Source organism: Lupinus angustifolius, chromosome LG13, assembly GCF_001865875.1.
Source record: "Lupinus angustifolius cultivar Tanjil chromosome LG13, LupAngTanjil_v1.0, whole genome shotgun sequence".
In the NCBI taxonomy this organism is placed as follows: domain Eukaryota; kingdom Viridiplantae; phylum Streptophyta; class Magnoliopsida; order Fabales; family Fabaceae; genus Lupinus; species Lupinus angustifolius.
The window spans coordinates 2,605,005-2,621,208 of record NC_032021.1 but is presented as its reverse complement, the minus strand read 5'-3'; the positions used below and the strand labels follow the sequence as shown (position 1 = coordinate 2,621,208).

Here is a 16,204-nt window from a genome sequence, read left to right as displayed (position 1 = left end):
GTGCTTTGGACAGGGTACCTTTGTGCATGGATTGGCCTAATGCTTGTAACTGCCTAAAATGATGAAAGAGATGTGTGCCTTATCTCAAAAGGCACCCCTTGGACAAACATTTTATTTTTTATGAATAAGGTTAAAATGAGAATTTTTTTTGGTACTATCAAAGTTATCCTCTTATCTTTTGGGTAAGAAACTAATTCCTTTTAGAGTTCGTGGTTGTTCCTCCCTACAAGTGTTGCTCACAGAAATCGAACCTTGTTGATTATAAAATGAGAATTTAAGGATGGCTAATGTTAATATATTTCTTATAAACTAGCCTAAAAATCATTCTCATTCACACATGTAATTAGTTCAAGTGACATAAGTTCAAAACTAGGGGTGAGTATGGGCCGGGTTAAAGCTTGTCCTTATCCGATCCTAAATATTGATCGGGTTACTTTTTTTGAACCCGAACTCGGCCCTAAATTCGAAGCTAACCTGACCCTAAATAGTAATCGGGTCAGCCTTTAAACCCGACCCGACCCTAAACCTGATTAAATATAATGCATATTCATTTTAGATAAAGATTTCTCAGTATTATTTATTATTATGAGTATGTAGTTTGATATATAAAATGATATATGTATGTATGTATTATTAATCATGTATATATATTATGGAAAAATTAAAAAATAAAGAGTAAATTACACTAACACCTCCTGAGTTTTAGTGAAATTATATAAACCACCCAGACATTTTTAAAACCTACACAAACCCTCTAATTATATATACATTACACTGACTACCCGTGTAAGATAGATAAGTGTAATTTCTTAAATAAAAAATGATGATGAGTGTAATTAAGTCAAACAAAATACGATATATTGTGAAGACAAGTCCAAATAGTATAAGAGTCGATGTTTATTCTTTATTTTTGTTAGTTACAATATAATATGAGAGTAATTTAAACACCTCCTTAGACTCATTGATGTAGTTTGTAACAAATAAAAAATAATGAATATACATCAAGTTTATACTATTTGGACTTGTTTCAACAATATAGCATATATTTTTTGACTTAATTACACTTGTCACTATTTTTGTTTAAGAAATTACACTTATATCTCTTACAGGGGTAGTCAGTATAATATATATGGATAAATATGGGTGGTTTGTGTAGGTTTTAAAAATATGGATAAATTACACTCAGGGGGTGTCAGTGTAATTCACTCAAAAATAAATGATACTTTCGACCAAAAAGGTATCATTACTCTATACACATTTGAGTAGAAACACATACAAACATATACAAACATGATGAACGAGTGACCCTGGAATAGAACGGGTCAGGTCATGTTTGATCCTTACCCAATCCTAAATATTGACCGAGTCTATTTTTAGAACCTGAACTCAACCCTATCTGGACCCGATCATGATCGGGTCATGCCAGATGAGTGGGTAGGGTCAGGTCTTACTCACCCTATTGAAAACTAACATGTACTCCCTATTCAACTATTCGAGATAGAATGCATGACGAACCCATAGTGTATATATGTGTGTTAGAAGATTTAAAATATATGCATGATTAGTATTTATTGGTTTTCTTTTATCTGTCTTTTAGGAAGCGTCGGTATAATCGATTAATATAGTTAAGATGCACAACTTTTTATATTCATTATTACATTTATCCATTAGCTATTAATCAATTATCATTATTGTTATTCCATTAACTATTCCCACCGTCATTTTCATTTTATTAGATTCAATGAAAATCTTGTTATACTTGTAAGTTGTAACCTTAACGATGTTTTTCGGTATAACAATGGAATCCATTACTTTACAAGTATGGAATTATGGCTTTTGGATGTGTTATTGCTATTTTCAGTAAGCATTGTTTCAAAAAAAATTGAATATTTCACATTTGACTTTACATTTGTATACAATATATGAGAACCGGTGAGACTTTACACCATTATGATTTAGTTTATGATAAATATATAAAGAAATACATAAGAAAATTAGCTTTTAATACTGTCAAAAAGAGACTTCGTATTTGCAACAACTATACTAGCTATCCTCCAAATTGGAAGAATTTGGAATGAGTTGAGAATGAAGTACTTAAGGCCATGATGAGGTTTAAGAAAACATTTATTAATTAAGAAATTTTTCTTAACTAATTAAAATTGAAGGGGAATTAAAATTAAAATTTATTTCAAATAATTTTTTATATATTATCCTACATTTCTACTTAATGTAACACCTTATTATTTTAAAAAGAGAGGAAACTATAACTTACGCTTAAATAATTTTATTAATTCAACTTCTTATTGAGATTTAAAATGTATATTATGCTATTTTATTAAATATAAATATTACATTATAAAATATCATTTTTCTATCCACGATCAAGCTTCTATTAAATAAATAATTAAATAACAAATAATAAGTTAAAAATAAAAACCCATGCAATGCATAGTTAATAACCGGTGTTAATTAAATAATTTTATAAGCATGGACACACAACAAACAAAACCCTTCCAAAATGCATTATAGTTAAGTAGTTAAACAACCAAACAAAGGAAGTTCACTAAAATTTACCCCGATAATATTTTTAAAAATACACATATCATCATGTAGGGTCCAATGCCTGATAATATCTTAGTTCATAGCAAAGATTTCACTCTCACCTACACCCGAGTAATGATCATCTTTGTTAATGGAAAAATAAGTACTACAAAAAATAAAGAAACAATAATATGTTAAGACAATTTTATCTTTTGATGGAGGGGATCATTGGTCCTGCACCCATCTAGTTTTGTGTTCCCATACCAACACTCAATTTAGCAAAACAAAAACACAGTGATCATGACATAGGACCACGAATCATCTATTTTCGTTTATATTTATCTTTTCTTGCAACAACTAGGGACCATAGTAAAGTAAGTAGACACAAACACAAACACAAACACACACACATGTATATAGATCAAGTGACTCTCACTCTCCCTACGTACAAGTTGGGGAGTGAAACATCATCGTCATGGTTCATATGATGTGAATGATGGTTCCACAATAGAATAGAATGCACTCTTGCATGTGTACTTTAACACCCTTTATATATAACACTCTCTCATCAACTATTCTTCCAACTTTTTGAACCTTTTAAAGTAGTTCAAAATAAAAAATATGGAATTGGAGAGAGAAAGTGAGATGAAAGAATCAAGGTTCAAGAGGATTTGTGTGTTCTGTGGAAGCAGCCCTGGGAATAAGACCACTTATAAGGATGCTGCTATTGAGCTTGGAAAGGAATTGGTAATAGAATTATTTCCTCTGCCTTATCTTTCTTCTGCTCATCTTTTCTATCAAACTCATTTTAACATGTTTCTATTTCTTTCAAATACCATAATCTCATCGTAAATAAAAATGACACAAATGATATTTGCATTTTTTTTTTGGTTTTTTAGAATTTATACTCCCCTCTCGGATACTAGAAATGAGTCTTACTCGTTTTCTAATTATCAACTTTGGTTCTTTCTTATTGGAAACTGTTTTTTTGTATTGTTTTAGTGCTTTAAATAAACTATATATGTTGAAAAGTTTGTTCTTAATCTTGTTTTGATTTAATTAAACCTTTTGTTGATTTCATTGGTTTGTACTTTATCTGTTTGTTGCTACCCCTTCAGTTTCTTCAATCACATTTCAACCACTTAAACTACTAAAGGGAAGTGACAACAACAAAAACCATTTGTAGCACCATCTATTTACAACCTTTTTCAGTTCATTAATAAGCATGTCAAAAAACAACAAATCACCTCAGTTTCTATGTTTTTTCATAGACATTTTTGTATTATAATGTGGTCTATACAAACATCCACCATTCACATTTTCACAGAAATAGAATTTTTAGTTGATAACCATTATCCGGGCTCACATATGTATTCTCACAAGTTGTGTCACTACATGTGTCATCAGTTATGATTGGTGAGAAAAATAATTAATTATTAATTTTTTAATTTAAATATATATTTTTCAACCAATATTATATGTTAATGGTACATGTGGTGACACAATGTATATGAACACATGTGCCTTTCCCATTATTCTACCCTAATTAATTGACCACTTTGGTTACTGTTTGGTATGTTAAAAAGGTGTCAAGAAATATTGATCTGGTTTATGGAGGAGGCAGTATTGGTTTGATGGGGTTGGTTTCTCAAGCTGTTTATGATGGAGGTCGCCATGTAATTGGGTAAGAAAGCATATTCATTGTTATGATTATTTGTATTGGTTTTATGTTGGATATGTTAATATCAACTATTTTTTTGTCATGATATTGTCTGCAGAGTTATTCCCAAGACACTCATGCCAAGAGAGGTAATGTTAACATGTTTTTGGAGACATTTCATGAAAATCATCATAGCAACTAAAAATGAAAATGACCAATAAAATACTAAACACAATTCATTTTTAATTATTATCGACTCTTTAAAAAAGTAATACAAAATAATTAGTAAATGATATAGTGATTGTTTATAAATTCTTATGCCAACAATATATACATATTACATTCAAAAAATATTTATATAGTTTCTCTTTTTCTACCACAATATGCTTTTATTCCAATGTTGTGGTATCCTCCTTTAATGAATATGCTCCATACATTTGTTATCTAAGTATATTTGATTTTGCATATTTGTCTTTATTTGTGATTGATGCATGCTCCAAGTGGGTCTTGTGTAGTTGTTGTTGGCTTTTCACATTGACTTGATTTCATATTTGGGTATCTTTATTAACTTATCCATCCATACACCTGGCAATTTGGGGTCATTCCTTCTGAACAATTTTGTCCCTCTCTCTCCAACTTCCATATACCATCCCTAGATTCTTATATGCCATGTCCTTCTTTGTTTTATTATCCCCATTTTTCTTATTGGAACTAACTTTCTTCACATTTCTTTAGTCTCTCTCTTTATTTGGTCATTCTCCTAAATAAAAATGCATATCTATATGATTTCCTATTGATCCCACTTCTGAAGTATCTCATCATTACTCCCCTCCCATTCCTATACATGCATTCTCTGTCCTCCTACTAGGACATAAGTTATTTCCACTTATCACTGTCATTATATCATGTGTTAATTGACCATTTTCTACAAAAATATATTTCTAAAAAGAAACATGTTGTAATTTTAATAACCAGAGGAAATAACACATTTAGTACGAGGAGATATTTTATTTTCGGGTAAAAAAGCTATTTATGCTTTGTGATAATTTGGATTTATTTGTGTGTAGATTACAGGAGAGACAGTGGGGGAAGTGAAGGCAGTATCAGACATGCATCAAAGAAAAGCAGAAATGGCTAAGCATTCTGATGCCTTTATTGCCTTACCTGGTTGGTACAAACTACAATATTTCTTGAAAATATACAACATATATATAGATTAGAATTGGTGAATTGGCAATGCACTATTTAGTTAGTATTGAAATTGGAATACAACAATTTTAAATAAAAAAACTACTTTATGTAAATGATGATGAATTCATAGGGTAAAAACAACAACTGCCAATTCTAAAATAAAATAAAGAAAGAATGTGATATTAAGTTTTTTTTTTCTGGTCAATTAAATGTGGGTGTAGTTAAATACAATTGCATATTTAAAAAATAATAAATGAGACAAGTGGAACACAAAACGAACAATACTTCCTTGATAATGTTATGTTACATGTCACTAAGTTTGCACATGACATGTTGTAAGTCATATGTCCTAGGATGTTAGAACACTAATATTCATCTATTTATTGCAAATAGTCAAGAAAATATTAAATTTTTAAATGTGAGATTAAAGAATTTTTAGTTTTAATTTTCTCATTAATTACAATAAGTGACACACGTAATTTTTAGGTTTAATTCATCCCAAAATACTATAGAGTGGAAAAAACACTTTATTTTTTATCATTTCCCAATTTCTAGGCTTCTAAGAAAAATGTTTACTGGTCCCCTCCTCCTTCATTGTTTTACTGGTTGGTGTATAGCCTTAGCACTATTTTGGGAAGATTAATCATAGAGTCAAGGGTGAGTGCTTTTAACACTTCTTTATTTAACTAATTTTACACTTTTTCTATTCTGGAAATGTAATTTTATAGTGTAAATATATATTACAAAAATATACTTCCATAACTTAATTTAACAGGGGAGTAAAGTACTGAAAAAAAGTGTCAAAAGCATTCACCGAAGAAAACTAAGGGCTCGTCTCTTTTCTTGACTAGGAATCCGAAAAAGGGGCCCATTTAGGTGACAATTTATATAATTTTTTTTATAGAAATAAATATCAGTGTTATCCCTCTAAAAAAATATCTATTTATTTAATCAAGAAAATGTAAATGAAACATAAACCAATTAAAAAATTAACAAAAATTAAGAACAAAAATTAAAAAATAACCAATTAAACATGTTTTACTTTATTATTTGGAAATGAAATGTATATATCGTAATTTCTCTGTGTTATTTAGTTTCCCTCTTTGTGTACGTGTGTGTAGGTGGGTATGGAACACTAGAAGAGCTACTTGAGGTGATAACTTGGGCTCAACTTGGGATTCATGATAAACCAGTAAAGTCCCTTTCCATGTTTAAAAATCGATTTTTTATAATTTATTGATGAAAATAATTTAAAAAAATCGATTCTTTTTTTGTTTTGGAAGGTGGGGTTGCTGAATGTAGATGGATACTATAATTCATTGTTGTCTTTCATTGATAAAGCTGTGGAAGAAGGTTTCATTAGCCCCAAAGCACGCAATATCATTGTTTCTGCTCCATCAACAAAAGAACTTGTCAAGAAAATGGAGGTATATATATTTTTCCATTTAATACTTTAATTTATTGTAGCTTTTAAGCTTCATTCACTAAGTGCAATTTTATGAGATTTTGCTTTTAACCCTTATAGGAATATTTCCCACAACATGAAAGAGTTGCCTCTAAACTAAGCTGGGAAAATGGGCAGCCAGAATATTCTTCCTCAGATTGAAGTATGGGGTAGAGAACTAGAGATTGTTAGGTTAATGTTATTATTATGACCACAATTTTCTCAAGCTCAAAATTTTCTGTGATTTTGCATTTTCTTGTTAGTGTAACTGTAAACTACATAACTGATTGCAATGTAGCTTTGAAGACTAACTCTGGTTTTTCCAAGTCTTAATTTGTTTGCCAAAGACATTGGAACTTAATAGACCTTAGAGGATTTATGTAGGATGAAGATTATTGTAAGATTTATGTTTTCTTTTAGGTCTTTTTGACCCTCCATTTTTCCTTAGGTGTGTGTATGTAGTATTTTCAAGGGATGAAGCACTTATATATATGGTAGTATAACATTAACTAGTATAATAAGAGTATGAGATATGGCAATGAAGAATAGATCAACTTAGTAAGAGGTATTAAAACTTCACTTTGATTACTTTGATTACAAATTTAGAAGAAGAAAAAAATTAAAATAATGGTCGTTTTGACTATGTGTCATAAAATATATGTAGGATTATCCAATAGAGGTCACGTTAGTACGTTACATAAAAATAAAAATGTTACATAATGTGAGGTCATGTTAAACCCGGTTAAACCGGATTAACCCGGGAAGTAAACCGGACGGCTCAATTAAAAATAAAAAAAAAAGGGACAATGTTCTAATATTTTGTTTTACTACGGTCCAAAAAATAAAGAGGTATTATTTCAATATAATTATACATAATTATTAATTATATAAAGTTCTACATTTATATATAACTGTATTTTTATTAATTATGTACGAAATCACTCAGTCAGACTGGACGATTTAACCATTTAAACCTAATACGGGATCTCTGTCAGTTTGACATCCGGCTCAGGTTTCACAACACTGGTTTTTACACACAATGTGTATAGGATGAAGGTCATTAAATGTCCCCCTATTTCATATAATATTTTTGAAAAGTGAAATAATTAATATGATGTTGTAATTATAATTAACCCTCCCATTAATGAAAGTGGGGAAGGGTTGTTTTAGGGATTGTTTTCAGAATATATTATAATGTGGAATTAGAAGGGAATGGGTATTATATTTGCCGGCTTTTGTGAAGACTCTTGAATCATATCCATATAAGGTTATGTCCTACATCCTAAACTAGAATTCAAAAGCCCCAACAAGTTGTGTACGTGGTTTCCACCATTCCTCATGCGTATTCAAATTCCCTTAATTACCCATTTTAGTATTAAGATTATGACAATATTTTATTAATATATACTAATGTTGACTTTCTTCATTTCCTCACGTGCAAAGCCACCATGGTCAAATATGAATTGAAATTTAAATTACATTACCTAGCTACATTCAACCTATCTTATAATCATTGTAAATGCATCATTTTCATTGAACTATGTTATGTAACAGCAATTATAAGGATCATGATATTGACCATGCCATTTTCACTATTTTGTTTAGGGACATAAACTCTACCTTCACAAAAAATCTTAATATTGATTGCATTCTCAATTATAAATAAAAAATATTAACATTTTTTATCTCAAACATGAGCATATTTATATATGTTACATAGTTTTAATATCACTTTTAATTGAAAAAAATCCACATATACTATATGTTGAATAATAATTATATTTTTTATTAAATCAAACCAATTAACTGTCTTTTAATTGATTTTTTTGTGAGAAACTGATTAAATTTGCTTATAAAGTGAACTAGATGATATATGACTTACGAATGCACCCTCACTTACATATGGATTATTACATATTTTGTTTCAAAATACATATAACTCTATATTCGTTTTCATATTGGTCAAAAAATATTAAAATATAAAGATAATATATATGATTTATATTTTAATTTTCTAACCATCTAACACTAACTCATTTATATCCATTTACATAGTGAACCTAATTAACATATTAACTAAGATCTCAGGATGATTAACAAAGTGTTGGTTTAATGATGTAACCTTACTATTATTAGAATGATCAAAATGTCAAATTTATTCCTGAGAATATAATTTGTTGGAAGGAATAGTCACACATCCGAAATAAATTGTTCTTTATCAAAAAAAGTGAGAAATACTCTTGATAATACTAAAAAAAATATATTAAGTATCAATGTTGAAAGTGATATAACTTATAGTTACGTGCCAAAGCTATTGCACAAATATCACTTTGAATTTACTCCTCAATATCGTAAATAACAGTCAACCTTACATTTTTTTTTCTAAGATAGAACTTTGAATTCCCACAATCCCACATGTTCATGTTTTATTCTTCTTCTCTCTCCATATGTCAACTCCAATGGCTACTTACCAGAAAAAGAGGGAAAAAAAATAAAAAAATAAAGGATTTAATATGTATATAGTATAATGTTTTTAAACTATTGATATATTATCTATTATATATATATATTAATTATCATTGACTCTTAAACAAAAGTATTACAAATCAGTGATGAAAAATGTGTTGTTAATATAAAAAAATTGATATTACAATACACAAATATTAAACTAAAAAAAGGTATAATGAACAATTAGATAGAAATTGTTGTGTTCCCATTATTCCAATACCTTTATTTCTAACATAAGCAACCAAGTTACACTTGGATTCTCTCTTCTATAAGCCACCATGCACCAAATCCGCCTAATATTTATGAGTTCTTACTAATTGACACAAAATCAGCCATTAATTTTGGTGTGCGAGTTCAAATCTTTAACTTGTTTTGCTGAAGAAGAAAATGCTTTTTCAATTTCCTCACCTTTTAAACATTGTATCTTTATAGCCACGCCAGTGAGTAATGTATCCTGTGTTCTTTCTCGTCAGTGTTTGTTTGTGCCTTAATTGATACACATTATATATATTTCATATTTATATGTTATTTAACGTTTCTCCCATGCATAAAGCAAGATACTTTTTTAGTCTTACAAGTTTTATTTCCACTTTTCAGTTTTGATCAAGGTCTTTAAATCATTTACTTTATTTTGTCTCTATTGTAGCTCCAATATCATAATGATTATGAGTCTCTAAATTATATATTAAGTCTAACCCTGACATTTTTAAAGGCTTTGAGAAGAAATAAAATATGTCAGGCCAAATTTATGGGCTATAATTCATCGGTTATATTAGGAATTTAATATGTATGTATCATCTATCATTTATCTGTATTATTATTTTTTTGAACATGAACACTACTCAATGATGAGAATCATTTAATTTTTTCTGTTGTAATATTACAAATTTTAAAATATTTCATTTTGACTCAAATCACTCAATTCTAAAAAATAATTTTTGGAAAATAGTTTAAGCAACTTGATATTGTGAGATAGACCACTAGCTAATTCATAGATAAAACAATATGTCATTTCCCAACAATATCATACCAGATTCTCAAATCCAAAACGTCAAAAGTTCGATTCTTATAAGCAAAGATTCAAAAGACGCCTTATCATTAGCACCACACTACCATTGTTTATGACAAAACTTTATATTGTGAACTGCTAATAGCCAGGTTCTCAGTTTTTTCTCTTTAACTTTTTTGGTAATTATACCAAGCAAAGCCTTAATCATTTGGAAAGAGAAAATAATATACAAAAATGATTACTATGCAGGCCAAAAACGCAGGGATGACCGTTTTCTACTGCATCAAAAATGGCTCTTGTATATTGTGTATTGGTATCTTATGCAGAAAGTTATATACACACATAGTTTATAGTGTATGAAATTAACGTGTTGAGCTTACATTTCTTAATTAACGTAAATGTATATACACGTTTAGGCCATGTGACCCTTATGCATTTTTCATGTGAACTTCTTCACTTTTTCTATTTTTTTTCGGCCTTTTCCACTAATATTATATAATAAAACCACACACCCTTCAAATTTCAATACCATTTCCTTCACCAATTTGGTTAGATTCTTAGACTCATCTTTAGCTTCTTTTGCAAAGTTCATTTTTTTTTGTTAAGCAAATAATCTCTTTTGGGTGTATAACTGCCCCTTTCAATGAGCGTAGCTCACATGAATGCCTTGTTGGTAAATTTCATTTGTAATTGCAGTTAATGGTGTATATATGTAGGGACTAAATTTTTGCATGTGTTCTTCTTATGCAGGTGTGACATTGAATAATCTAGTTGAAATTCTAAAATGGGTTTTGGTAGAAACTCATCTGTGAGATCAAGTGGAGATTCCTTAGATGGAATGCTTAATGACTATGTTGTAGGAAAGAGCAAAATGAAGAATCAAAAAAGTGCTTCTACAAAATTTGTAGCAGCACTTACATGTCTTCAATTTTGCTTTGCAGTTTATGCAACATTCCTATTGTACTACATGGGTCCTTCTATTGATCTAAGAACCAATCCAGATTTCACTTGGGCTACAAGAATTGCACAACAATGGAAGCAACTCATGATCACACCCCATGTTGTTGGTCACTACCAACAAGCTTCTTCTTCTTCTTCTTCTTCTTCTTCTCTCGTCAGGGAAGGATTTCAACCGATAAATCCTTCCCTTGTATGTGAGAACGAGAAGATTGATTTCATGCAAAAGAAGTCCAATGATGTACAAATGATCAAGTTGAAGAGAGAGCTATACAATGAGGTGTTGGATTTTCAAAGTAAGAATTTTGGAACTGAGACACTTTCTGAGTTAATGGCAATGAAATCCAAATGGGATTTGCATGGTCCTAAGAAGCCAAAAATTACTGTTTTATTAAACCACTTCAAGAGAAAAACACTTTGTGCTCAAATTGATTCTTTGCTCCAACAAACCCTCCCATTCTATCATGTTTGGGTGCTTTCATTTGGAAGCCCAAATGAGTTATCTTTGAAAAGAATTGTAGAGAGCTACAATGATTCAAGAATCAGTTTTATAAGCTCAAGCTATGATTTCAAGTACTATGGAAGGTTCCAAATGGCTCTTCAGACTGAGGCTGATTTGGTGTATATTGTTGATGATGATATGATTCCTGGTAAGAAGATGTTGCAGATTTTGGCACATGTGGCTGGGACAGAAAAGTACAAGAACTCTGTGTTGGGAAGTATTGGAAGGATATTGCCATTTAGACAGAAAGATTTCACATTTCCAAGTTACAGAAAGTTTAGGTCTAAAGAAGCAGGGCTTTATTTGCCTGATCCTGCTTATGATATCACAATTGATAAAATTGTGAAGGTGGACTTTCTATCCAGCTCTTGGTTTTTATCTGCTGAACTTGTCAAAACACTCTTCATTGAGACACCTTTTACCTTCTCAACTGGTGAAGATCTTCACCTCAGGTACTCTCATCTCAATTTTTTACCTTTACGATTTGTTTGCGAGTTGAGTTTTGCAGGTGAAAGAATGAAAATGGAAAGCTTCAGAGCTATGAAATACACTTGCGAGATGGCTCTGAAGCCTTCCATTTTCCTTCATTGTCCTCCAAAACCCAACTTGCAAACCAACCCTTAGTAACCGTATTCTTGCATCATATTTTTCACACCTCTTTTTACTTCTACTTTATAATCATTCATCACCTATCATCATTATTTCTCAAGTAAAAATATTTTATCTATAGTTTTGATCATTTTCCATTATACTTTTACATCATGTTCACAGTTTTTTGTTACCATTTTATGTAGAAAAAATTATATTTGATGAAAAACATAAGAACGTATCTGTCATAGTGTATGTGAACGTTGACTATTAAAGTCAAACAATCAACAATTTGATAACACCAAAAAGAGCCTCTAATAGTGTCCAACACAGTACTTAGTGGTTGCCATTAGGTATAGAAACACTAATAAGTAGTACAAGTTGCAGTAAACATACATCACTATTTGAAGTCAGAAAATGCAATTAGACTTTTTCTCTAGTCTATAATGGACCACTTCTATTTTACTAAATAAGAAACTTATTTGAACAAATGTTTTAGACAACTTTTGCACAACTTCCTTATTTATAAAGCAAAGTATAAAGTTATTGAGAACTGTTCAAAATAGTTAGTTATTCAAATGATACTGCTGTTACTACATTATTATACTTGCTGAAGTTTGATTTATTGTATTACAGCTATCAGCTTCAGAAGTATAGAAATGCTGGGTCATATGTTCTTCCAGTAGACCCTAAAGACAAGGAAACATGGGGTGATAGTGAACACAGACTTGCATATGTGTCAGAAACCACAGTGATTTTCAAGGACATAGTTCAAGTAAGAGATGACCAATGGTGGAAAGCACTTTCCACAGGTTATGTGACACAGTGGGCAGCAATGCATCCTCAAAAGGTTGATGCACTCTTTTATGCTCACACAGTTGATGAAGTAAAAGCACTTGCACCTCTTCTTGAAAAGTTCAGGTTCACAGTTGGCAAAAAAGCCTACATTGTTGTATCTGGAGGAAACTTCTGTCCTTGTGAAAATGCTGCTGCAGCTCTTAAATGGCCTATGTTGGTTTGTAAAGAGAGGCGTTTTAAGATTTTCGATTTGGCGCTTGGAGCACTTTCTGGAGTGTCAAACTCAGAGGTGCCAGTAGTACAGGCAGTGTACTCCAGCATGAAGGGTTTGATCAAAATTCATAATCCTAGTGTGGTAATTACTGTAGCTGACATTGATCCTAATGTGAAAAAGGCTTTGAAGATGGCATCAGAAACAAATTCAAATGGTACCACACTTGTTCTTTTGCCCAGGGCTTCAGTGTCTAAAGTTCTTTGGATGGCTGATCTGCGTTCAACAGCATTACCAAGTATGAAAATTTCTTCAACTCTTGTCCACTTTATTTGCAATGCATAATCACTTAATCCTAGCATGTTCCTAGAACAATACATGCATTGCATACTACAGAAATATGAATGTGCTTAAATCAATATTAATGTGGTCATGTTCAATAAAATTTAAGCTAGTACTCTATCATTCATTCTTTTTATTGTGACAAGATCATACTATAGTTATTTGGTTAATACTAATAAGTTAATATAAAATAATGTATCTTGCAGATTGGAATAAGATGCATATTTCTATCAACATCATTACCCAAAACAGAGTTAATTCATTAGCAAGGCTTCTCAAGTCTCTCACCAATGCTTACTATCTTGGAGATGAAGTTCCTATTACCTTCAACATGGATAGCAAGGTAGATGAGGCAACTATAAAGTTACTAGGTTCATTGGAATGGCCTCATGGGCCTAAAACCTTAAGAAGAAGAATCATCCAAGGAGGGCTTATAAGAGCAGTGAGTGAGAGTTGGTACCCTTCTTCTGATGATGACTTTGGCCTCTTACTTGAAGATGACATTGAAGTTTCTCCATACTATTATTTATGGATCAAATATGCACTCTTGGCTTATCACTATGACCCTCAAGTTTCTCTCCCTGAACTCTCATCTATCTCTCTCTACACTCCAAGGATTGTTGAAGTTGTCAAAGAAAGGCCTAAATGGAATGCCACAGAGTTCTTCAAACCAATCCATCCCAACACACCTTACCTTCACCAATTACCTTGTAGTTGGGGAGCAGTGTTTTTCCCTAAGCATTGGAGAGAGTTCTATGTGTACATGAACATGAGGTTCACTGAGAATGCTAAGGAAAACCCGGTCCAAATTCCGAAGTCTAGAACAAATGGTTGGCAAGCTTCATGGAAAAAGTTCCTAATAGACATGATGTACCTTAGAGGGTATGTTAGTTTATATCCAAATTTCCCTAACCAAGCTAGCTTTTCAACCAACCATATGGAACCAGGGGCACATATTAGTGCTAAAGATAATGTGGTTAAGCATAACAAACAAGACTTTGAGGTGCCATTATTGAAGGAAGATTTTAGAAACTTTTTACCAAGAATGAAAATGCCTCCAGCATCAAAACTACCATCTTTGAATCTCTTCAACCAACCACTTTCTCTAAGGGGTCTTAAGGCTGCTGGAGCTAAGTTGGGTCAAGATGTGCTAAGATGTAACAATGTCACTGAGCTAGTAACTGTGGATCATCATACAGGTCTACCACAAAGTTGCACCAAATTCTGAAATTCTTCATTCCTTTGATGAATTGTTAAGAGATTATTATTTGTGTATTGTTTATATGTCATTATTAAGTGGGAAATTAGGCCAGTGATTTTGTTGTCAAGGGAATAAAAATGAGGCAACTCATGTTTCCCAACCAAAATGATAAGACAAGGTGATAATTTCCATAGAAGCAATTGTAATTAAATTGTTGGGGGTTATATTGCATAAGTACTATGTTAAGATTTTCTGCATAGAATTGCCTAAAACTTAGTATTAAATTATGTGAATTGTTAGGATTTATGTTAAACATTGTTTTACTAAATGTTAGCAGCAATCAGTAATCAAATTAAAGGGTTAAACAAATTTTAATTGTTGAATGAGAATCTGACTTTTTACCTAGTGGGGTACACTCAAGTGAACATGTGAGTATAATAATATCCAATTAAAAAAATGATCCAATACACGAGGCTCCTACTTAGTGGAGTCTGAGGAAGATAAATGTACACAACTTTATCCCTTAATCAGAGAGACATTGTTTCAAAGATTTAAACTTATAACTTAATGATCACTAAGCAACAACTTGCATCTAATAGATTCTCATGATAAAATAAAAGATTACCAAATCTAGGTGAGATGCATGCATTAGGCATACCGCATACAAGTTACAATCAAGTGACTAGAATCACATGCAGAAAGTGAGATATACCGAGCATGGGGCAAAATATAGAAGGCAATAAAGTAAAAGAAAACTAATCATTAATTTATAAGATTTCACAAGCACAACACCTAAGTATAAAAAATGAGCATGTAGAAGATGAAGAAGAACCCATAGATGAGGTCCCACAAGGACTTTCCAAAAAAGGTTCTGTTTTTTATATGGCAAACATGAAATATCAATTTTGACAGTAGAACATGTTACAAGGTGGTCACTTCTTTTGTTTTTCCTTTCAGAACACACACACACACATATATATATATATATATATATATATATATTGAAGCTTGTTGCTTCAAATGGCAGACACTTCTCCTAAAAATATATGTTAATGGTTTGGCTCACCTTCCTGGCTTATGATCCACGACATATCTATGAAAAACTATGTGGGACACTAATGTTTGGTAATGTAATTCTGCTACATCCAACTCCTGATTTTAACATCTCACCTATCTTCTCTCCTATGCATTATATTCTCACATATTTGTTTATTATTTACTTTTTCCTTTCTACCATGTTCTTATTGCAAAT

The 16,204-nt window shown here is 31.2% G+C and overlaps 2 protein-coding genes across 2 annotated transcripts; both read left to right on the top strand.

Moving 5' to 3' along the window:
- Positions 2,961-7,226, top strand: LOC109325621 (cytokinin riboside 5'-monophosphate phosphoribohydrolase LOG1-like). The gene is made up of 7 exons (XM_019558084.1): positions 2,961-3,288; positions 4,128-4,225; positions 4,320-4,350; positions 5,269-5,368; positions 6,514-6,584; positions 6,676-6,819; positions 6,918-7,226. Exons 1-7 carry the CDS (start codon positions 3,163-3,165, stop codon positions 6,996-6,998), a joined length of 651 nt encoding a protein of 216 aa, XP_019413629.1. The 5' UTR covers positions 2,961-3,162; the 3' UTR covers positions 6,999-7,226.
- On the top strand, positions 11,058-15,324 carry LOC109325619. The gene is made up of 3 exons (XM_019558081.1): positions 11,058-12,264; positions 13,037-13,707; positions 13,958-15,324. Exons 1-3 carry the CDS (start codon positions 11,138-11,140, stop codon positions 14,977-14,979), a joined length of 2,820 nt encoding a protein of 939 aa, XP_019413626.1. The 5' UTR covers positions 11,058-11,137; the 3' UTR covers positions 14,980-15,324.

Coding starts and splice junctions, on each gene's coding strand:
- LOC109325619 (XM_019558081.1), top strand. CDS start 11,138: ATGGGTTTTGGTAGAAACTCATCTGTGAGATCAAGTGGAGATTCCTTA. Junction 12,265..13,036: donor GGTGAAGATCTTCACCTCAG/GTACTCTCATCT, acceptor ATTGTATTACAG/CTATCAGCTTCAGAAGTATA. Junction 13,708..13,957: donor GCGTTCAACAGCATTACCAA/GTATGAAAATTT, acceptor TGTATCTTGCAG/ATTGGAATAAGATGCATATT.
- LOC109325621 (XM_019558084.1), top strand. CDS start 3,163: ATGGAATTGGAGAGAGAAAGTGAGATGAAAGAATCAAGGTTCAAGAGG. Junction 3,289..4,127: donor TTGAGCTTGGAAAGGAATTG/GTAATAGAATTA, acceptor TATGTTAAAAAG/GTGTCAAGAAATATTGATCT. Junction 6,820..6,917: donor AACTTGTCAAGAAAATGGAG/GTATATATATTT, acceptor TAACCCTTATAG/GAATATTTCCCACAACATGA.